Source organism: Neolamprologus brichardi, chromosome 3 (assembly GCF_056152115.1).
Source record: "Neolamprologus brichardi isolate AB-2024 chromosome 3, ASM5615211v1, whole genome shotgun sequence".
NCBI classification, from domain to species: Eukaryota; Metazoa; Chordata; class Actinopteri; order Cichliformes; family Cichlidae; genus Neolamprologus; species Neolamprologus brichardi.
The window spans coordinates 39029325-39052374 of NC_142106.1; the positions used below are offsets into that span (position 1 = coordinate 39029325).

A 23050-nucleotide genomic window follows, 5' to 3' on the forward strand; every position below is an offset into this window, starting at 1 on the left:
GCTAAAGTCTATATCAGCATAGTGTGATTTTAGAAAACTGGAAAAGCTTTCTGTGATCTGTTCATCTATTTAAAAAAAAATATCTACAGCAGATATAAAGAATCAAAAAGTCACATTTTTAAGAAAGAGGAAAAATCCATTCACTGAGAGAAAAAAATGATTTTTCAGGGGGAAAGAAGGCTGAGGTATGCCAAATTATATAAGAACTGGACTGGTAATCACTAGTAACAGATCTTTGGATAAATCCAAATTTAAAATGTTTGTTTAAATTAGTTTGGGATGGAGATCTTGTCAAAATTGATGGAAATAGTAGGGTTGGATTGGGTTCCACCATGCAGTGCTATCTGGAAAGCATCTGATCTGATTGTTGAGTGATCCCAAACCCACTGCCAACACACAATGAAATGAACACACAATGAAACTCAAACTAAAAATCAGTCATGGATTGGCCTCCCCCCAGCCTGGACCTCAACACAATTGAAGCAGTGTGGGATCACACTGACGGGGAACAGAACAAAAGGCAGAAACCTCCAAAAATTAGCTTTGAATGTCCTTCAAGAAGTCTGGAGAACTATTCCTGAAGACTACCTAAAGAAATTACAAGAAACTTCCTCATAGAGTTCAGGCCGTTTTGACGAATAAAGGTGGTCACACCAAATAAAGCTCATCAGGGTTGTTGTCTGTTTTTGCCCTATATGCTTTTTTCTAGATATGTTTGCACACATTTCAATAAATTATTATTATTGTATTATTATTTAATTTCCCATTTTCATACTAAAATATAAAGAAGTAAGGGTTGGATCAAGATTTTTACGTAACGCTGTGTATTTTTTATCTGTAGTTTCTTAAGGAATGTAGAAATTCTGTCCCTGCAGGGACTTCCTGCATATCCACCATAAAGACAAAATGCACTGTAGCATCTTTGTATTTGACAGTATTTCTCTGTTGTTTACCAGAGCAGCTGTTAATTAATGCTTTGTTTATCTTCTACAACCGTGCAGACAACACGCTCTCAACAGTCAACCTCTTGTTGTAGTTGTGCAAGTAAATGCTCTGTAAATAAATATAGTAAGCAGGGGGATTTTTTTTTAATAGGACTTCTACTTGACTTGTAGAGTATGTGCATGGCTGCACCTGTCTGTGCATCACACAGGTGCAGGCCTGTCTACATTAATAACATCTGCTCTGAAATGGGACCAGAATATTCAAATAGCAGCTTCTTCTTCTCTTCTCTCTACTGCAAATCATCCTAAAAAGCTGCAGAAAAAAAATAAAACTCAGTGAAAGCAGTTGGAGCGAGTCTCACTCTCGTGGCAGAATTCAACTGATTGTATTTCAGCGTTTCTTTGTAGCCTGATGATGACATTGGCGAGCGAGGCTATTTTTCAGTTGGGAATGGAGTCTGTGCGTCATCTTATTACCACATGCAATGCAGCGCCCCTGCAATTCAATTTCAAGTTCATTGAAATAGTTACACTTTGACTTTAGGTCCCATCAAGGAAAACTTTGATCTTGCTGAGCTAAAAGTCAGGAACTCATTTATTTTATATTATATACATATATAACATTAAGCCAGAGTTCATTTTATTTTCATAAAGTATGCATCTGTGTCCCAACAACAGATGAACATATCACCAAATTAAAGATATAACAAATATCTACATGTTTACATTTACATACATATCAATAAAATTAATTAGCTTACTTTTCCTGCTAGCACTCAATACATAAATATTTGCTCATGCACTTCTAGATCAAGACTTCAAGAAAAAGAAAAAAGCAACTAGAAAAACATGGGTTACATTTTCCAGGATGATCACCAACGTAGTCACTGTTTCCCTTTGTCCTCGTTTTTTTTTTTTGTTTTGATTTTGCACATTGTTCAATGCCGTTCTCACTAGACGGACTGAGAGATCAGAAAGTTTATTTGTATTCATTTGATATGCTTGTAAAATTAGCTCATCCATGATAATAAAATCACACATCCAATTCAATCAAATGCAAAACTGGCCGGGCATGAAATTCCTTTTGGAGACCCGTGAAGCGAGGCGGCAATAAGCAGTGCGGGGAATGAAATATACCTACGAACGGACGAATCGTGACTGATGGGATCGAAAGTATGAGATCTTAATCTAATGCCCAAGTCAGTGCCCTGGACTGTGAACTGTGAAAGCTCAGAAGAGTCAGTCAGACGTGAGGACAATATTGTGTTATTTTATAGTCTGAGGTCAAGGGTTTTTTTTAAATAATAAATTCTCTCAAACCTTTAAGGTGACCTCTTGCTCAAATTCTGCCTCGAGATTAAGACCCAGAACCAGAGGTTTCATTTGGTAGACGAGACCTGCTCGACAAAGCGCTATATCTAAAACAAAGCACCACTTGTGCTACAAGTGAATAACTTGTAAAGTCTGTTGTCAAGACAGATGACCTCATCCTTCCACCTGCATTGTAGAAGTTTGATTTGCTTCAAAACCCTGGATACCAAGGACAAAGGGCCAAACTTCTCATCATGGGAATCATGCCAGCTTCTATTAGTCTGGCTCGCCTTAAAAGCTTTCCTTCATTCTGCCAATATCACTGGGACAGGGCAAGACAAGATGAGCTGTTTGACCCCAGAAGTTAAAAAATGAGCCACACTCTAGATTTAGTGATGGACAAAAGCTATTTAATAGCTGTAATTTAAGCGTCATTACTCTTTCTCTTTGTCCAGTTTGGGGTCCTAGTTCAACCACATCTAACTCCACAGTAGACAGGAGCAACTGAGTAAACAGAGATGATGACCGCCTATTCCAATACATAAATGAATAAAAACATTATAACCATGCTAGTGGCTCAGTGAGGCTGTATTAAGGCTCTTTGATGTACAGAGGTAAATGCTAACATGCCAATATTTTACTATTCTAAATAGCAAACAAGCTAAACACAGTGAGGATCATGTGAATTTCATTTTTTGTTTTTTATCAAAAATCTAAGAATTTAAATTTAAAATTCAAGTTTAGATTTTAAAAAGGCAGATGGAGAATTAGGAAATGATACTGAGCGTTGTGGAAGGCCGGGCAGATCCCCATGTACTAAGAAGAAGTAAATAAAATAAAAAGGTTATATAGTGCTTAATCACAATCACAAGAGTTGCCTTTAGGTACTTTCTAGTGTAAGTTAAAGACCTTGCAATAACAGAAAGAAAACCCCAACATTCAGATAATCCCTTTCAAGCAAGCACTTGGTGACTGTGGGAAGGAAAAACTCCCTTTTAACAGGAAGTGACCTGTTTGGAAAGCCATCGGCTAGTTTGATAACTTCTGGGCTAAGACTTCTTGTTGAATTGTTGTCAGATGATATCAATGGTTTCATGACTGCAGTTTAGCAGTTGCAATCTTGGTTTTGCTGTCCACACTGTCTGCTTACCTCCATCCAACCAAGACCTGCTTAAAGGTGGCATTATATGGTACTTAGACTACGAGCTGACAAAAAACTAAAACCAGAACACTTCCAGTACCAAATGGAAATTGTGTCCCTTGCTAACAAATTCTGCATATATTCCTGATAAATCACCCAGAGGGGCAAATTAATATGTATGTCTTTTCCATGGTGCTCAAGGAAAGCTGAAGGGGCCACCTGAGTTATTTGGATTCATCACTTCATCCCTTCCAGTGGCAAAATAGAGAATGTCTTTAAACACTGTGAAATCAGGCAGCGTGAAGCACAAATTAAAGCCCTGATCAGAACACTTCTTACCTCTTACACCATCTCCAGTGGAAATGAACTAATGGGAAAGATTTGCAGGAACTTGGCTAGAGCACAGTGCAGGCAACAGGAAACTGAAGCCTCACAGGAACACCATCACAGGACTCTCACTATCCTCTTTCACTGCCAGATAATCTGGGTTGGGTTAATTCTGGGTCATCTTATTATGCCTCACACCAGAGATGACAAAGAAGTAAGGTGGGAGGGGGTGGAGGGGTTGAGGTATGACCTCATTATCTCTGACACAGTGAACCGTGTACCGAAGTTTAAATTTTCTGTGGTAAGCACTATTGGACAGTTTAACATTTAATGCAGGTTGAGCTGCTTGAGGAGACTTGGGTGAAAACACCCTTGCTCACTACAGCAGGTTGTAAAAGAATACATGAAATAAAATCAAAAGGAAAACAATGTTTTTGATGTGAAGAAAAAAGAGATATCCAAGACAGAACAAAGCATTCCAAGGTGTACATTATGCATGATGGCCTCGTCACTTACATTCTTGAAGCCGCGGTAAAGAATCTGTAGCTCCTTTCGGGAGAACCGCGTCTGGGCTTCGAGTTGTTCCAGGCCTTCTGGGCGATGGCGGACTGCCGATAGTTCCAGCTCATCTTCGACGCTGTCTGGAGAGGAGAAAGAACAAGGTGAGACATGAAACGCGTCCTTGCAAATTTGTATTTTTGACACTAGAATTTTAGCTATCTTGTTACATTTTCAGCAAATAGATAATCAAATAAAAAAAACAAAAAAAACCAACAACAACAAAAAGCTCCATTCACAATGCCAGAACTCAACATTTTACTACAAAATGTTATTGGCTCATGGGAAAATCCATTCAAGCGGATCAGTTCTGAAGTCCTTTCTTTGCCTCACACGCCACATTCCTTTATCGGACCCTTCACAAAACCAAACAAAAAATCTGAATGCTCTTTTCTTCTCTACAACAAACATGACAGCAGAGGTAATTAGAGTTTTTTTGAGACCCCAGAACACAACAAGCCCAAAGAGCCTCTTCATGAAAGAGGGTAGCTGAACCCTGTGAAATGTTTTAATGGGCCTTTAATGATAGCAGATGCTGTCTGGGCACTGTCACTGACTGCACTGTCCCCACAGCACAGCGTTTGACTTGTCTTGTGCGGGGTCTCTCATATACCTGAAGTGTGACACACTAAGTGCCTCATTAGCTCGAAGAGGCTTATTACGGCCCACAGTCAAAAGGCCAAATCTTTAAACGGACCATAATTAACCTGTTGCTATGGAACAAATGCTCTGCATCCGTTGGGGGATGTCAGCTGATATAAAGGAAATAAAAATGGCTATTTGATCTCATTCTCATCATCATATTAGTCCAGAAACTGTAGCATTACAGCGGTGTAATTAACAAATTTCTGTTCACCTGACCTGTTTAGCATCACATATTCTTTTTTGCGTCACCGTGTAATTACGACGAAACTAATCTGCAATATGCGAGTGTTTTGTTTCAGTGAAAGATGACAGTTTTGACTGTGAACAGCAGAAAAACATTTTTATTCCCTTCAGAAAAGAAAGAAAAGATTTCATGTTGCAGCTAAAATGCAGCTCCGTCAATCATGTGTGACTAAAGCCTGTACTGGCTGAGAAAAGACACAGAAACAAAAGAACATCTTAGACAACAGCAACAAAATCATCAGAGAGACAGAGTGAAGGGAGAGAGAGGGAGAGAAAGCCTTGGAAGAGCCACTTGCTTTGATTAGTGGAGGATGGCTTTTTGGCTGTGGAGCATGGAAAGAGCCTCATGAGCCGAGCTCTCACCCCGCGCTTGTGGACAATCTGAGGGTAACCTGGGAAATACAGCATTAGGTCTTGTGGGTTACCCAGGCAACTAAGAGCCTCAGAACACTGTAGGACGCTGGACATGCAAGACGTGAGGGTCTAAGTTTGGATATGAAGCTAGCTGTCTTCAGGACAACAACACAGTGTTTTTGCTCTGCAGCAAGCAGCCTCAAAATGAGCTCGGCTTGTGTCATTTTGGCTGTTACTAATTAGCTTTTAACACAATGCATAGCACACTGATGAGTAGTTTTTAGCTATTCAAAATCCTCAGTATAGGTCAAAAAAAAGAAAGATGGATGAAAAGAAAGGAATTTTTGCAACATTGTTCTGCTCATTCTGAGGAGACGTTGTCATGGCAATATCTCCCTTCAAATGGGAAACTCATCCCCAACAACAGGTTGAAGCATTTGCACCAAGGACGAAAAATTTATTTTACATCATGTGCCACCTACAACCCACGTAATTTTCAGATTACAAGGCCCAGCGACGCTCTCCTTCCTGTTACTGTGACGACTTTAACTGCACTTTTATACCAAGAGCTCTTAATATAAGGAAAGTATGACAAAAAATATGTCAGACGTTTGCTTTGCTTTAGCTTTTTTTGATTGTTTTTACTGTGGATATGTTGTAAAAACCTTAAATTTCTACAGTAGACAGTAGAAAACAGGATATTTTCTTGCATTTATCTGTTTATCTATTACTTAATTACTTTGGTGCATTATGAATGACCATGGAGGACGTCTTTATCAGTAAGAAAAGCTGTAAAATTTATGAAAATGCAGTTAAAAGTCCAGCTTTTATGCAAACCTTCAAATTTCCCAAAGTCTTTGCCAGGTCGATTTGGTCCCTAGGCCTAATGTTTGACACCCTGGAGCTACACTACACTTCTCTTAATCCAGCCGAGAAACATCTTAGTCTGAACCAACTGGCAGATCAACAGACACTTTTATTCACTAGCACTGCAGAAGTTATCTCTGAATTTACTTCACGGACAGTGCTCCTAACAGATAAAAACAAGACCAACGAGGAACTTCTTCTGTTTAGCTGAAACAGTACAAAGCTACTCCCAAGACCATCTACGAACTGTCTTTGGATTCTGTGCTTTGTCTACTGAGCTAGTCCTTGGCTTTTAAACAGATGTGCCCTTATATCTAGATTTAGTTGAAAAGTAAAACAGAAAGAGTTGTCCTTTAGGCTGAGGTTTATTGCAAAGAGTGTTCAAGCCCTTTAAATTTACCCACTGAGCAATTTTATGTTGATTAGAGAAAGGCCTAAAAGATCTGTCAAAGCCTGTAATTCCTACTTGTGTCAACAGTGTTTAGCTCCGTCACCTTGAAGCTGCCAATTTGGGGTTTGCAGAGGTGGTGAAGAGGAATGGTGTCTTTTTAACCTTTTAAACCAAATTTATACTTAAAGTAGCATCTTTGTAATGACCTGAGAAGATGGCTTTTCCCTTTCCAAGAGAACAGATCTTAACAGTGTTTAGGTGTCTGTGAAAGTTGCTTTCGACCGTGGCTCAGGGGGTTGAGAAGCGTATCGGTAACCGGTTCGATCCCCAGGCTCTCTGTCCTGGTCGTTGTGTCCTTGGGCAAGGCACTTTACCCTACCACCTACTGGTGTTGGCCAGAGGGGCCGATGGCGCGATATGGCAGCCTCGCTTCTGTCAGTCTGCCCCAGGGCAGCTGTGGCTACAACTGTAGCTTGCCTCCACCAGTGTGTGAATGCGAGAGTGAATGAATAGTGGCATTGTAAAGCGCTTTGGGTGCCTTGAAAAGCGCTATATAAATCCAATCCATTATTATTATTTCAATGCCATTTTGGTGTATTTTCTGCAGTTTTGATGCGGGTTGGTGAAGCTATGAACTACAGGTTCAGGACTGCAGAAGTGTGAGATAGGACTAGTTCGCTGGTTACATTATTAATCAATCTCCAAGCACATTGTTCTCCATCAGTGTAAAAGACGGGCTCTGAATGTGATATGGAGGCTCATGACCTCGGGTCACGATGTAAGTTAATATCTCATCGGGTGTCATCTCTTCTCGCACATAATCAAGCTGGTTTCTTGACAAATGTGTTGCCTCCTCTTTAATTTAACAAAGTGGTGCATTCAAGGTAGGAATTGATGACCCCGCTACACACCCAAAAAAATCTTGTGTTGTATGCAAAACCAACGCGTGAATATGAAAGCCATAAAGTAATAAGTCCACAGTGTTGCCCAAAAACTCCACGAGCCCATTTGCCCTTCCTCTCCAGGCTATTGTGAAAAATTTAGTTCAAGGTTTGACGGCAGCTGTGGGTGTTAAGACGAGTGCTGTGAACCATTTGTCAATTGTGCACCAAGCACAAGGCAGCGCTCGCAGGAGAAAATAGTAATAGAGATGTAGCTCATGGCATGTTTATAACTAACTAGTTAAGATGGCTGATGAGAGTTGCAAGAGGTCTCTATAAACCTGGGCTATAAAGGGATGTAGTAGTAACAATTACATCATTGTACAGAGGGCATGGAAATAGTGTCATAAATCTGCAGCCTACACTGTCATGAAGTGTAGAAGCAAACTGGAGGTAGAAGAAAGAGAGAAATGATCCTTGAAAAGGTTGTTGAATTAATGATAACTAATGTTAATATTGTTCTTTTGGATCATCTACTGTTTGGATCAGATGTTGCAGACTTACACTAACGATGTATCATACTTATTTGTATGAATTCATGTATAAGCAAAAGTGGCTGAATTGGAGGAGGAAGAAGCTCAACCAAGCTTAGCCTTAAGCGCGAATTTTTACTCCTAATTTTGACAAATACTTATTCCAGAGAGCTGGAAAGAAGCCCCGGCAGAGTCAATATTTAATGTGTCTCTGCCTTTTCAGCCTCACAGTGTATAAAGCATAAACAGTGCACACTGTGTTAATGGACCACAGGCAAACCGCAGAGCAGATGGTTAAAAGCTCTTAGGTCTGGCCTCATAATGACCAACATTATTGTGCAGAACAAACTTGTTTGCTGTGAACAATCTCTTTCTGTTGAAGGCCGCTTCATATTGCCTCCTCTGATAACACAATAACTTTGAGATTTAGAGGATGAAGCTCTCATCTGTTCTCGTTACCTCGGTGACACACACACCTTCCTACCTGAGTGGAGAGGAGACGTCTGAGTGCCCCCTCACTGAGGTTGAACTAGACAGATGTTGCTTTTGTTATCAAGATATATTGGTCTTGACAGCAAGCTGGCTTCATCTGGAGGCATTACTGTGCTCCAGAGAGGCACCTTTTTCTACCTTGGAGCTCAAGGACATCATGGACAGGGGCCTTTAGTAGATTCTTTAGCAGCTGAACCGAGTTTAGGAGGCAGCGCAAACATTACAACGAATCTCGACTGTACTGAAGCGACAGGATGACTTAGCAAGAAGGCAATAAAAGCTGATCTCTAAAGTGGAACGAAGTAGAGCTTGAGTGACAGAGTGCTTAATCAGGCAAGAAAAGAGCAAACAGTCACGGCTGTCTGATTAACAGTTGCCCTTTTATTTTATTGACAAAAAGGATTCGACGCTCGACTGTGTGTGAATCTGTGAAGAACAGCTCAAGCTGTGTCCTCCTGCCCCTTTGATAAAGGTCAAAGGTTGCACCTTTGCCGGTATTGCACCGCTTGTGTCCAGTTCATTAAAGGCAATAAAACCGCTGTTGTTGTCCTGAAGAATTAAGTATATCATGCAAGTCTAAACATTTACTTCACTGGTTTAGTTAATACGTGCCAACTCATACCGTCATGCCATACTTTTGCCTTCCTCGAAAGAAAAAAAATGACCTTAGCAGCTTCTTGAGTGACAGCAGCTATAATAGTAGGCTCTGGCTGACTGTACAGCTCGCCAACAACGTAATTCACAGCCACCTCTGAGCAGCAAAGCTACCTTCACTATTTTGGCCTGCAGCAATACAAGAGAATGAGACTGATGTCTCAGCAAAATGTAATTACCACAGACCATAGTGTAACACGCTTTGCAGACTATGGCCATAAAATGGTCTACCACACAGTATCTTCTTTGTCAATGCCCTGCAAAAACACTTATATCCTGAAGAACGAATGTGAGGATATTTCCCTCCCTCCCAGTTTGGACTGATCAATCACGGCCCCGCTGCTACAGTCCCTTAATGTTTATTATATCAGGACTCATTTATTCCAGAGTTATAAGGTCAAGCTGGAGGATAAAACTTTACTAAATCAATCAGGTCTATAAACCGAAAGAGAGGGACTAATAAATATTTGACACACAGACACAACTGCTTACTATCAATAACTCTTGGGTCAGTGCTGCTGAGCTTTCTGCTTCTTTTGTGGTAAGAGGGGGTACGTACAGTCTGAAGCTGCACAAGCCAAATGGTGGCCTCGGAGAACACATAGGACAGATGAATTTAATACAGTAAGTGCAAAAGACCTTACTCCGTGTGGGGTTCAAATTAAAATGATTAAATTGGTCTTTAGTGGGGGAAGTCTGCATTTAATCTGTGTGAAATTGTCCAAGATCGTTTTTAATTTCAGCCACTGATAGGCTACATCAAAGCCTGGATTTTGCTTCCTCTCCATCCGTCATTTACTTATTTGTTACAAGAGGCTTTTTATACGGTGACAGTCAAACACTAAGTGAACCAGCAACATGTGTCATTTTTAAAGACCTTCTATTTTGTGTGTGTGTGTATCTAAGATTAGGTCTTATATACTTTAGCTCCAGCTGCTTTAGCACAGTGGCGCCAAGAAGGCAGAGAGTTTACAAAAGTAGGCCATGACTCCAAGGGAGCACAACTTATCTTCTAGCACCAACAGTTAGATAGGGTTTTACAGGCATTAGAAATGCTGATGTGCACTTGTACTGCTTCAGTCGGTGGTCTGAAGATGCCCGTGACTGGACTGGAGAGTTTTGGTTACAGATGATGGCCAACAAAAATACTGCATTTAGGCACGGAAAGTGAAAACCAAGGTCCGGACATTGAATAAAACCTAAATAACAGAGCTTCATGTTTAAAATGTAAACAACAGCAGGTTTTGGGTACTCACACAGATGCGCTAAAGCTAGATGCTAGTGTCAGTTAGCTAACATGCACACAATGGCATTGCTATGTTCAGAAATATTGTATCACTTAAGTATCATTTAAGTATCATGTTTTTACCTGCAGCCAAATTCAGAGATGCAGCCCTTGAATTTGGACAATTAGTTTGCCATGTTAGGAACCTAAAATGTTGCTATTCAGCATTATAACCATGCTGCTGCTAGCGTAAGCTAACATTAAGCATGTAAACAGAAAAAGGGGGAAAGCTACATACAGAAACCAAAGGCTGATCATGACAAAATCTCAAATTCTTTAATACATCAATGTTTACACATCCTTAAATTTATATTCATGAAAAGGATTGTTTTTCTGCCCTATTTTTGAGCCACGCTATACAAGACACTGTTCTAGATTGCTTTAGCCATATAAACGGAGGGACAGAAAGAGCTGTTGATTCTGATTTTGAAAGATGGTGATTTTCACTCATTTCAAAGTCAGTGCTGGGAAATGAGACCAATGGTGTGATGAGTGACCACAGTCCTTAAATTTTAAAAGAAAGTAATAACTCCCCCTCAACTCCACCATTTGGTTTTGGACTATAAAATCATTGTCCCGAAAGATATTTTACACACTGTGGCAGAAAAGTACAGAGCTCCCTCAGAGGGTTTTTTTTTTTAATCCCTAGGGAAAGTTTTCTGTAGTGGAAACGTGACTTTAGATGCATGTGCAGCACATCCTTAACCTCATGAGACCTGAGCTCTTTTTTGGGATGCACGAGATGCAGCAGACACGGGGTCTCAGAGGTTAAAATAAATTAATAGAAGGACCAAAACTTCATTTAAAGTAGCTACAAAAGATACCGCAAATACACCACATGTAGGGCTGGATCAAAAATTAATCATTAAGTGGTGTTTTTAGTATCAGTTTCCATAACAGCCTCATGTCATCGTGCTAAATCTATAATAAACAGATGTAAAAAACAAAAAAAAACCCTTCTTATCAGATTGGCTTTAGTGCAGAACACTTCACTTTAACAGCAATAAATAAAGAGATTTTTAAATAAACTCTTATGAGTTATTGCAGCTTTTCTGGAGCAATGAAATAACAAAGATCATAACAGAGACAGTAAATAAGTGATGTAAATAGCTCTTTTCAAAGCGTCACTTACTATCAAAACCTGCCTGAATAAATCTGACTTCCTCACATTCACCAAAGTAACCACTGAGACTGGCCATCGATAAGCTTCAGATGACACTTATTACACTAACACACTTGAACCAAACTCAAATCTGATCTTATGTTAACCCATGCTAACTCCTAATATAGCACGTTCTGAATCCTGGCAATGCAACACAGGAAACTGAGGGAATCAAGTTAATCACAAGGCTGTGCTGTTTCCTCTGTTGGCCTTTTAGGGTCAAAATATGCTAACATAACAGCAAGGTATGGATGACTGCAATGGTTGTCAAACGCACTACTGACTCAGATATTAAATAGTTCATATCCAAGAGAAAATAAAATGAGTGAATTTTAAGTTTGTTGGCCAGCATGATTTGATTCGATCATTTTTTTAGGCACAATATGGTCAGCAGTGATTTTCTGGGATCCTCCAAGTCACCGGTGTGAGTGATTGTATGTGGCGGAGGACACCAGTGCTGCTGTCGCTTCTATCTGCATCCTGACGTGTATCTGGTCGAGAACTGGTTTAAACATTAATCGCTCTGCACAAAATGGGATTGTTTTACTAAGCTAGAGATTTAGTGAGGCATTGGTTCACTGAAGTGCCAGTGATTCCAACGATATTGGATAGTCCGTCAACAAAAATATATTGCCTTTTCAACAACTTCTGCTTTATAGGTTTTCTGGGGTTTATAAAAAAAAAAAAAGCTCTTTACAAAGACAACAAATGACAACATGCCAGACATAATTTATTAAGAGATGGATGGTATTGGATATTTTGAAGTGTTTACTGTCCTCAAGCCAGTCAGTGGTTCCCCAGGTGTTAATCTCTTAACACCTTAATCTGTCTCCTGGTGGCCTCGAGACAGATCAAAGTTGGAGTAGAGTCCGAGCAGCGCCACCTCTTATCAGCCAAGTTTTACATTACAACAAAACACACGGCAATTTCATGGCATCTGCAGGGTCAGTGCCAGCTTAATTTGACTGGATCTTAGATGCAGCACAGCTATTTGCTTTTCCTTAAACATGCTTCATATCATTGAATGAACCAAACAGAGGCCAAATGACAAGAGGCTGTAAAAAAGGATTGTTTGATTGGATGGTATTTAAGTCGATGCTAGTGACTGGTAATTGCCATGCTGGTTGGTCAATACCTCGATTTTCAATTTAAATTCTCTCATCTTTCTAAAGGTCACCTTGGTATTAGTAATAGTCTGTATATGGAACATTTACAGAAGGTCATACAGTCAATTGATGAAATTCAGAGGCAAAGCCTTTTCGGTCATATAAATCTAATCTACTCAGCCGGAGCCAGGGGCTAGGATGCTTCTTTTAAGCTCAGTGTTATTTGGCTGTAACACTACCAGTGTTTAAGTCCCAAGGCTGCATGCTGTTTTTGGGGGACAAATTTGGCAGACACTTGGCAGCTAGCAATTAACTGAAATTACACCCAGAGACAAGGGACGAGGGCAGCGGATGAGCAGTGTCTGGCAGCCTGTGCTTGCATGATTGGCACGAGTCCTAAAAAAAAGGCCAATGTGATGTCAAACTGACCTGAAGTTACATCAACTCTGATGTCACAAGCTGTCTCCCAGCAGAATACTGAATTGTTAATGAAGTGTTGTGTGGCTATGTTGATTTATTGCTCAAGATATGCTTCTATCAACACTAAAACATCTGTTTACAGATGATACCTCTGGCCAGATGCTAAATATAATGAGCATGCATTAGTGTAATGCTTGCATTACAGTATGTTAACACGTCGAGCGCAGCCAGATTATACAGATACAGGTAAGCAGTTTCCTGTTTTCAAGCTACAAAGCAGAGCAGTAAATGGGCTTTAGCTGAACACTTAGAGCACTTTGTACTACAAGCATCATTCACCCATTCACACAGTCATACAGCAATTTATTCTGTGCTTTTTGGCACTTTCCCTAACATTCACGCGCACAATCACACTCCAGTGGATGAACTGGGGCAACTTGAGTTGCAATACATTGTCCAAAGACGCAACAAGCAGACTAGAAGATGCAGGGGTTAAACCACCAACCTTCCAACTGATACACAACCGGCTCTACCTCTTGACCCACAGCTGCCCAGTGAAGCAGAAGGTAAGCAGAAGGTTATCTAAGTCAGATGCCAAACCTCAGAAGTCTGGCATCAACTTAGATGGGGGTGATGTCACTGCATCAAGACAGTTGACCCTGCTACAGTAGTAACATTGGAAGCACAAGGAAAAACTGGATTTCTTTTGCTTCTAACAAGGTCGAGTCATTCATCCATCACTAGTAATTCAGCCCGATCACAGCAGATGGCTGCCCCTCCCTGAGCCTGGTTCTGCAGGAGGTTTCTTCCTGTTAAAAGGGAGTTTTTCCTTCCCACTGTTGCCAAAGTGCTTGCTCATAGGGGGTCATATGATTGCTGGGGTTTTCTCTGTATGTATTATTGTAGCGTCTACCTTACAATATAAAGCGCCTTGAGGCGACTGTTGTTGTGATTACGCGCTTTATAAATAAAATTGAATTGAATTCAATGCCTAGTTGCAACCCATTCATGGACAGTGCCTGATTCTCCATGAATCGCTTATTTACCAAGTTATAAATACATAAAGTAATAGTACAGATTGAATGTTTTACTACTCTTTACACATACACTGCCATTACATACACTGCCATCATCTTGGATTGTAAAGTCGAAGATTGCAGGACTCCCTGCAGTCTTCTCCTAAATGATAGGTGTTGCCACTCAAAATAAAGTTCCGCATTAGCGACGATGTGGGAGTAGAGGGAGTCAGAAAGTCTTAGCTTTTCAGGCTATTGCAATGTTTCCTTCTGTATAATCTGGGAATCTCTGAGCTCCTGTACTTAAATATCACTGACATGGTGGTAAAGGTTGACACGATCTCACGGCAAGACCAAACGACACTAAAGAATGGAACACACCAGTAACTGTGAAGTCAATTTCGGTGCGTGCTGGAGGGCATTCAAATGTGGTATCTACTCAGATGAAAGTGACACCATCTATATTCAACACAGCTGTTTGGGGAAATACAAACTGAACTTTGGAAATATGCCAAGTAATAAAACTTAATAGCAAAGAGGTTGAAGAGCAAAAGCACCAGTGAATCCATCATCTCCAGATCCGCCAGCAGACAGACTTTGCCTCTACCTGAAGCACTCTGAACACCAGAGCTGCCAGCAGTGGACATCTGCTGATTACAACACATTTTTTTTCATGTGTAACATTTGCAGATGCAAGTCAGTGAGAGATAAGTAATTGAAACACAGTCCCTTTTGTGCATTGAGAAGGCCTCATGCTATAGCAGATAAATGAGAGGAGCAAAGAGGGAGGTGGATACAGACCTGCCATTTGTTTCCATTTTGGTGGCCACAAATACAAATAAGCTCTGAGACCAGAGTCAGCCAAAGCGATATGTCATTTCTGTTATTTAATAAAACAGTTTCTTATGGCAGGCAGGAAAAATGGCAGTGTAATCGCTGCAGTAATAGGAAGGAGTTGGACGGAAAGGTCAGTCGAGCAAATTTCTTAGACCACATGAAACAGTGCAAACTCTTTTTGCTGAGATATGAATTTATTTATCCAGAGACATATTAAAAATTCTGCTGCCAGTAATGAAAAGAACATCCAAACGAGCCAATCCAAGGAGACTGGGAACGGATCCGTGTGAACAGAAGCCTTGACTATTCCCTTTACAGCAGGTTAGCTATTACAAGACAGAAGGCAAAATATCTCCAATTACAGTGGCTCTTTACTGGCACCAGGAACACATTATCCAATGCTTTCCACCATTAGTACAATTTGCTACAGCTTCTATGTTGCCTAATGCAATAATAGTAGTTTTAATTAGTTTAAACAAGCGGATACCGAAGACATGTAGGAACTAATTTTTCATGCTGAGTATGGACCATAAAAAGCTGTCCTTTCCTGTTCTGACCTGAGTGTGAGTGACTGCACTGACTGGTGGTCTGGGAACCGGGTGCCAAGGTTCTTTATGAGCGAGAGCGGACTCTCACGCCGGCCATAATGACACACCATCACCATTTATTGGAATCTGGGGGAAAGAGCAGTCTATGTTTTTAATTGCAATCATTTGTCATGTGGAAGTGCTTCAATAATAGTCTGTCTCTAAGAAAGCGTTGCTACAGCAGTGGAAGAAAAGGAACTTTGCCCTTTCTTCTCCGGTCATTTTAAAGATTATAAGATGCGACAAGGGAGGAAAAAGGAGGTTTATCATACTTCAGCTCCAAAGATTAGAGCTTTCACGCCAAGAAAAAAGGATACCCGGAGAGGAGATGGTCTTTATGACTAACTTCAGAGTGAGTCATCCTTATTCCAGCTGCTGACACTGACGCTACCAGTCACTCAGAAAAGCGCATCAATGGATTAATGGATTTTACCCCAGACAATGTTTACAGTGTAATTCACATCAACAGTCTGAGATGCCAAAACAAACTTTTGAACTCACATCCAATTTTCTCCATAAACTGCGGCTCAGCCAAAAGACGTGATGTGATCACTTGAAGGGGAACAAAATGGGCCCCAGTAGTTGATTAACGTTTTACTTACTTCCTCCATTATTTCTCTGACAGTGAGGCTTTTACTCTGCCACCACTATTGTGATGAAAAGGAAGTAGCCAGCTGGGATGATTTATGGTCTGCAACACCAGCCAATAAGATCCAAATGAGCTAAGTGATTTTTTTTCCTTCCTTTTTATTTAAATATAGAAAAGTATTATTTCATGTGCTCGGACTACATTAACATTTTCCTGTAGCTTTACAGCTGATGATGTATGATATTTCATCAGACTCAGTGCAAATTCAGACTTATCCTTGCTCAGCAAATGGTTTCAATATAACAGAGGAATCTCTCGTGATATGAGATTGGTTTGCGAGAGGTACAATTCAGCACTTTATATTTCCCAGTGTCCCAGTTCTTTTTACAATAGTGCACACCACTAAATTCTTCCAAAAACCCCTGCTGTTCAGTTAGTCGAGGAGTTAAAATCAAAACAAATACAAGAAACATCAGTTGTGCCCAAACATGCAGAGCCCCCTCCCCCAGCTTCCACCCACAAACAACAAAAAAAGAAATCCTCAGTGAAATTAATGGGGACTATAAACCCCATTGAATTCACAATCAACCATAACAAGAAACAAGAAACATGCATTATGAATAAGAACTGATGTCCTTGGTTTAATTATGGACAATACTGTTGCTGGAATGATTATTCATTTTTTCATTTTGCAGGCTAATTAAAGCCAGAAACACGCTGAATGAGCACGCTTGTTGTGCAGCCTTGATTAAAAAAAAAGAAGAAGGGAAAAGCACGTGCAACTTCAAAGGTCTAGAGATGGTTGAAAGAAGCAAGGCTCAAGCTTAAATTAACCCCAAAGAATGCAACCAAATCCTTAAAAACCTCTTAGTGTATTCACAAGACAATATGCTTTGGAGGTTGTGTCCTACATCGCTGCGCTGTATGTGAAGGTCATTTAATTAAGTGCATCTTTAAGTGTATATTGTGCCTCCTGCTCACTCGTCCATGGGGAGCTTTTTCATGCTGCCATCACCTATCTCGCAGCATATACATCCTTGCCTCAGAAGCATGCAGCTTACTTTTATCACCACTTATTACCAGTGATGTTTTCATCAACATTGATTGCTTGTGTGATACTTGCCCTTGATTTGCTGACCCAGATTGTTGGGATAAGTCCTCTTACTTCCACTAAGATCCACTGCCAGGCCTTTCTTGCCTCAAAAGACACCATGAGGACTGGTAACACAGCATAGGTGGTTGCTCTAAAGCATAGAAAGTAGCTAAAGGAAAATTAGACCATTTGTTGTGCTTTAAATTTACTGCTGAGTGGATGAGCGATTAAAGCGCTACAAAACACTTTACACTTCTTTACCTTCGACTGGATCTGTTTCCAATCTTTTAAAAGTTTGCCTGCTGGAGTAATTATTAGATTTATTTCCACAATGGACACAGCCAAATGAATTTACTGAAAAGACTGTAAATGCCATCCATCATAACAAAAAGGATGCTAAACACTTTTGCTGACTCAACTTTGATGATGGATATGTGACTTAAACAAAACAATCCCATAATAAAGATGCACTAAACCATCTACGATGAATGAAAAATGAACGCAATGCACTTAAGAAAATGAAGAATACCTTTTTGGTATTTTACAGTGATAAAAATCCCTCACAGGCTGTATGCCTTAAACAATATCATAAGTATGTGTACAGACAATGAAGACATAAAGACCAACACAGTTAGCTGTCATTCTCCTACTACAGGGGTCGGCAACCCTGGGCACGCGTGCCACAGTTGGCACGCGAAGGGTTAACTGATGGCACGACCATAGCTGGACTGGCCATCGGGCATTTGCTCGGTGGCCCGGTGACTTTTGTTTTTTTCCTTTGTAATGGTATAAACAATGAAAGGTGGTGGTTTGGCCAGATGCTGGTCGGTGTGTAAAAATAACTCAGTTGTTTGGTGGTGGCTATGTCGGAGCTTCCTCAGATTCAGTAAAATTAGCAAGTGGTGGAGGCCAGCAGGTGGATGAGAGAAAGGGGAGGCAGGAGGAGAGACCCGAGGCGGCCGCCGGTCCAAGTGTCAGGTGAACTGAGCTTCAGGTAAGAAGTTATGACCTGCAGTCTATCTGGGTCAGATATAAACCAAGTTTAGGTGGAGTTGATTTTTGTTGTGCTGACTTTTTACAGTCAACAATAACTCGTACTGCGTACTAGCTAGTTACTACTACTAGCTAGCAAGACGGAGTTTATATACTGCTGGGTGGGTGTTATGATGTTACTGATAGTGAACTTTATTTAATTCATAAGGTTAGTTAGTAGAGTTGCCAACCGTCCCGTAAAAAGACGGAATCGTCCCGCATTGAGAGAAAATATTACGCGTTTCGTGTTGAGGTGAAAAGGAACAGTTTGTCCCGGACTTCAGCTAGAATGAAAAAAAGACACAAAGCTGGAGTTATTCTGTGTTTACGCTGCACAGCTGCCTCTTCTTCTCTCATTCTCTCCCCTCTCTCTCCTGTTGCTACTTTAATCATGAAACTGATCAATGATCAGCTAATCTGCTTTTCTCTCTTGTTTGTTTATCGCCCACTTTGCGCCAGAAAGAGGAAACCGGCAAATGTCGCGCTAAACAACAGCAGCACGTTTAAGCTTGATCAGCTAGAATTTATTTAATATTAATTTCTAGTATCATCTGATGTTTGCTGGAGCCACAGCTGTAAAGCTGCTGGTCATGATGTCGGTTTGAATATCTGGTGAGAGGGAAACATGAAGATGAAACCAGGAGATGTTCTGAATCATCAGAGCTGAACAGGTGATGGAGAAACAGTTTTACCTTTACGTGACATGAATGAGTTGAAGGGAAGTTGTGAACTGTTTCTGAGAGACAAATAACACCAGGATCCTTTTCTATGTAGCTGACAGCTGGTAACTGTGCAGGGGCGGATCTAGCAAAGTTTTGCCAGGGGGCCAGGTAGGGCATTAACAGGGAAAGGGGGGCACAAAGAAATACTTTCTTATTCTCATTTAAAATGTCTCACTTTTATTAAATAATTATCTGAAGCTTACAACCAAAGTTTTTATCTGACATAAAATGTATAGAAATCATACATATAACATTGAAGCAGCTGGAATCCACAGCTGTGCGTGTTCATGGAGCTTGCATTTTCACCTGCTGGACATCACTACCTGACAAGTTTAACTGTCTTCAGAACATTGCAGAGGCCTTATTGACAGTATTTGGCTCTACATATCTGTGTGAGCAGATTTTCTCTCACATGAGTGTCCTCAGGCAGCCGTCTGAATGCTGGAGACTCGGAGACCTGTGTCTCTGAGTGGGAGACCAGAGATCACATTAACATGTGTGTCTCTGTATTAACAGACATGCCATATTGGCTTAGTTTATTTTTCTTATCATTGTTGTGAGGAGACCATAAATAGCATTTGTATTTTCTGTATTTTCTGTATTTGCTGTTATGGATAAAAAGTGTCTTTTTTTTTGTTTCAAAATAGCTGATAACTATTCGCAGATAGCTGCTAACATCTGCGAACAAATATAATTCTATAAAGTGGTTCTATATAGTGTGTAACTGTTAATATAGAGCGTTATTAAATTTATTGCTAATGCAATCATATGGCACATTGACTTCTGAGGAAATTTTAAATGGCACTTGCCATCAGAAAGGTTGCCTACCCCTGTCCTACTGTATGGCCAGCTTTATGTCGAGATGATGTGATTATCAATGACAGGCATGTCAGAACAGCTTGATCATAAATAAATGCCACCAAACAGCAACAGAAAGGTCATTCATAATTTTGGATGATAAAAATTCACCAGCTTTGGGTTCCAAAGATTTTTACGCAGCAGGCTTTAGACATTACATCTTGCTGCTTATTAACATTAGCTGAGCACGATTATAACACTTAGCAAAGCTTGGTTGATCCTTAACACCCAATCAAAGAAATCTGAAACAAAAGCGGTGTCACAATGAGCTCATTAAGCTCTAACTATATTTGCGCTATCAGCATGTTAATCTTCTTAACTTAGCACATTGATCTAAAATGTGTTAGTTATGTTTAACAAAAGGTGTTCACAAGCTAAAGCAGTGGAAATGGACAGCAGGACATAAAAATGTCTAAAGACAATTAATGCAGTATCTGTAGAGACATCGAAATGTAAACCAACTGGTGGTGCTTCAATTGGCTTCATCCATATGACGTGCATCCATTTTCTTCCCCCTTTCCAATTCAGGGTTGCTGAAGCCTATCCCACCTGTCACAGGAGGAGAGGAGGGGTACACCTCACACAGGTTGCCAATCTATTTGCAGAACTAACACATAGTGTCTTTTCTCCCGTCTTCCTCCCATCAGCCCAACTGGTGGCAGTAGATGTGATCCATCCCTGAGCCTGGTTCTATCAGAGGTTTCTTCCTGTTAAAAGGGAGTTTTTCCACAGTTTCCCACTGTCGAAAGCTTGCTCAAAGGGGATCGCCTGATTGTTGGTGTTTTCTCTGTATTATTGTAGGGTCTTTACCTTTCAATTTGCCTTGAGTGTTGTTGTGATTCGCCACTATCTAAAATAAATTGAGCTGAATTTAACTCAATGATAACAGACAGCCACTCACACCTACAGGCAATTTAGAGTTTTGCCTCACCATTTAGAATCCATCATGTCTTTGGACTGTGGGAGGAAATCAGAGTACCGAGCGAAAACGCACACTGACACAGGGAGAATATGAAAACCAGGACCTTCGTCGATCATTCTTCAAACCATCCATTAGATATGTGATTATCAACAAAGTAATGAACAACATGATGTGTTTCAGATTACGTACCGCCATACTAACACCCACTATTCTATGTGTACAAGCGTGTCACTAAGTTGATCTCAATGCTATGCTTTCAGTTAAAAAGTTAACTGAGAAGCACTCAATTCTTGCTTCCTTTTATCCCCATTTCAGGGAAAGGAAGGGCCAATAAAGCAATTTTTAGCTGCTAGAAAGAGGGTACACCAACACCAGCGATGCTAGTTAGCTGTAGCGCGCTAAAAGTCATAGATTTATTTCAGCCACTGTAGACTGTGTCAAATGTCATCTTAAGTAGGTCCCTGGTACGCTGTGTTCAGCTTTACCCCTTCACCTTTGATTTCACACAGCCCTGTGAAAATGCATGCAGAAGTAAGCTGTAACGTACTACACGATAGTACAAGTGTCCAAACTGACTGAAACTGCAGTCACCATAAGAGTGGCTATGATGACGGTCCAGTTAATTGCAGGTGATTATAATGTCTGGCTCTATTATCTTGGCTTGATTTTACTGGAGTTTTTGTCTGCATCACCTACAAGCATAATTTGTTGGTACATAAGAGTCCTGTCACTTATGTACCAACAAATCGAGCCAACATGCTCATTAGCACTTTATTACCACTCTAAATAAATAAATAAAAACAGGCAATAGGGAACAAAAAAGGGTCCTGGTCAGTTGCTGACACAAATTCTTTTTATTTGCCCGCCTTTGAAAATCCAATCAGGGTCACACAGAACATAAGAACATTGTTAGATGAATGTCGGTGCTGAGATGCTCTGTCCTCTGAGCCGGTAATAAACAAACGGCAGGTCCAAATTGACACAGCGTTCCATCACCGTTCTGGTAATGCTGTAATTGTGTGCAGTGTGTGCGTGTTTGCAGGGCTACGAGCTTACGGTCGGGGGTGTTGCTGTGTACAGCTGAACCAGAGAATAATTCATCATTTCGTGACATACTGATTAGCCTGCACCTTGAGGCTTGAGTCTTTACTCAGCAGTTTGCAATACTGCATTATGTAAGTAGAAATGTACATATGTGTGAGAAGGATCTGGATATGTTTGTGAATAAGCAAGTGTAAGAATCCACATTGTTATTCGCTATTCTGCAAGGAGGAGGAGAAGGCTTGGTGGTTGATTATTCAGCAAAAAACAAGCAAACATTTTGGTGTAATCTCATGTAATTTCTCCATCTTTAACTCAGTCTCTAATGAAAGTGGTCATTACATTATTTTGCTAGCCGAGGTGGGCAAACACTTGCCAGCTGCACTGCCATTCTGCCTCTCTTAGGATTAATGGTAACAATACAAGCACACATTCATCAGTTCTGCTGCATTCACAATTAAACTGAAGCAAGTGACCTTTGTGTAGCTTGCCAGACCTTACTTTTATTCACAGTGAATGCTCTGGTGATTGTGCACGGTCTGATGCAATAGTCTTGTTATATTTCTCCAACGTGAAAGCATGCCAGGAGCAGGGAGAGGCTGTTAATAAACTATTTCTCAGGGTCTGAGGTCCTTACAGTCTGTGAAGTTGAAATAATCAGTCCCAGGAGGTCAGACTTGATTTTTTACAAAGGGTACAGTTTCTTACTTGCTGCCAGCTGACTCTTTACAGTAAAGAGCGGAGCAGTGCTGGGACATCCAGAGCGTGCTCTCGGCTCGAGATAACTCCCGTGACTGGAACGTTGCCAGTTTAAATCTACAGCGCAGCTGAGAAACTCCCTCAACATTTACCCCACACAGGCTTTTGAAACAAAGACCTTTATCCTGCAGAAGCCCCAGCGGAGCAGCTCAGGTGGCCTGCAGTAGAGGGATGTGATCGTACTGGGCAGCTCCCAGCTGTGAACGTGTCTGACTGTATGTATGTTAAGCAGACCGTGCGCTTTCAGTGAACCTCTGTCCCTGGAGGTTTCTTCAAAAAT

General features: G+C 40.7%; 1 protein-coding gene across 8 annotated transcripts in view; it reads right to left on the reverse strand.

The window, feature by feature from the left end:
- The window catches only part of kcnip4a (potassium voltage-gated channel interacting protein 4a), a 150404-nt gene that overhangs the window by 7567 nt on the left and 119787 nt on the right, over positions 1-23050 (reverse strand). For 6 of the 8 annotated variants that reach the window (XM_035913550.2, XM_006804131.3, XM_006804134.3 and 3 more), the window contains one exon: positions 4240-4364. In XM_035913550.2, the coding sequence (XP_035769443.1) occupies positions 4240-4364 (125 nt within the window). Of the gene's footprint in view, positions 1-4239; positions 4365-5461; positions 5638-23050 lie in introns of those variants that run through there. The other 2 variants (XM_006804136.3, XM_087837596.1) reach the window with 2 other exon arrangements.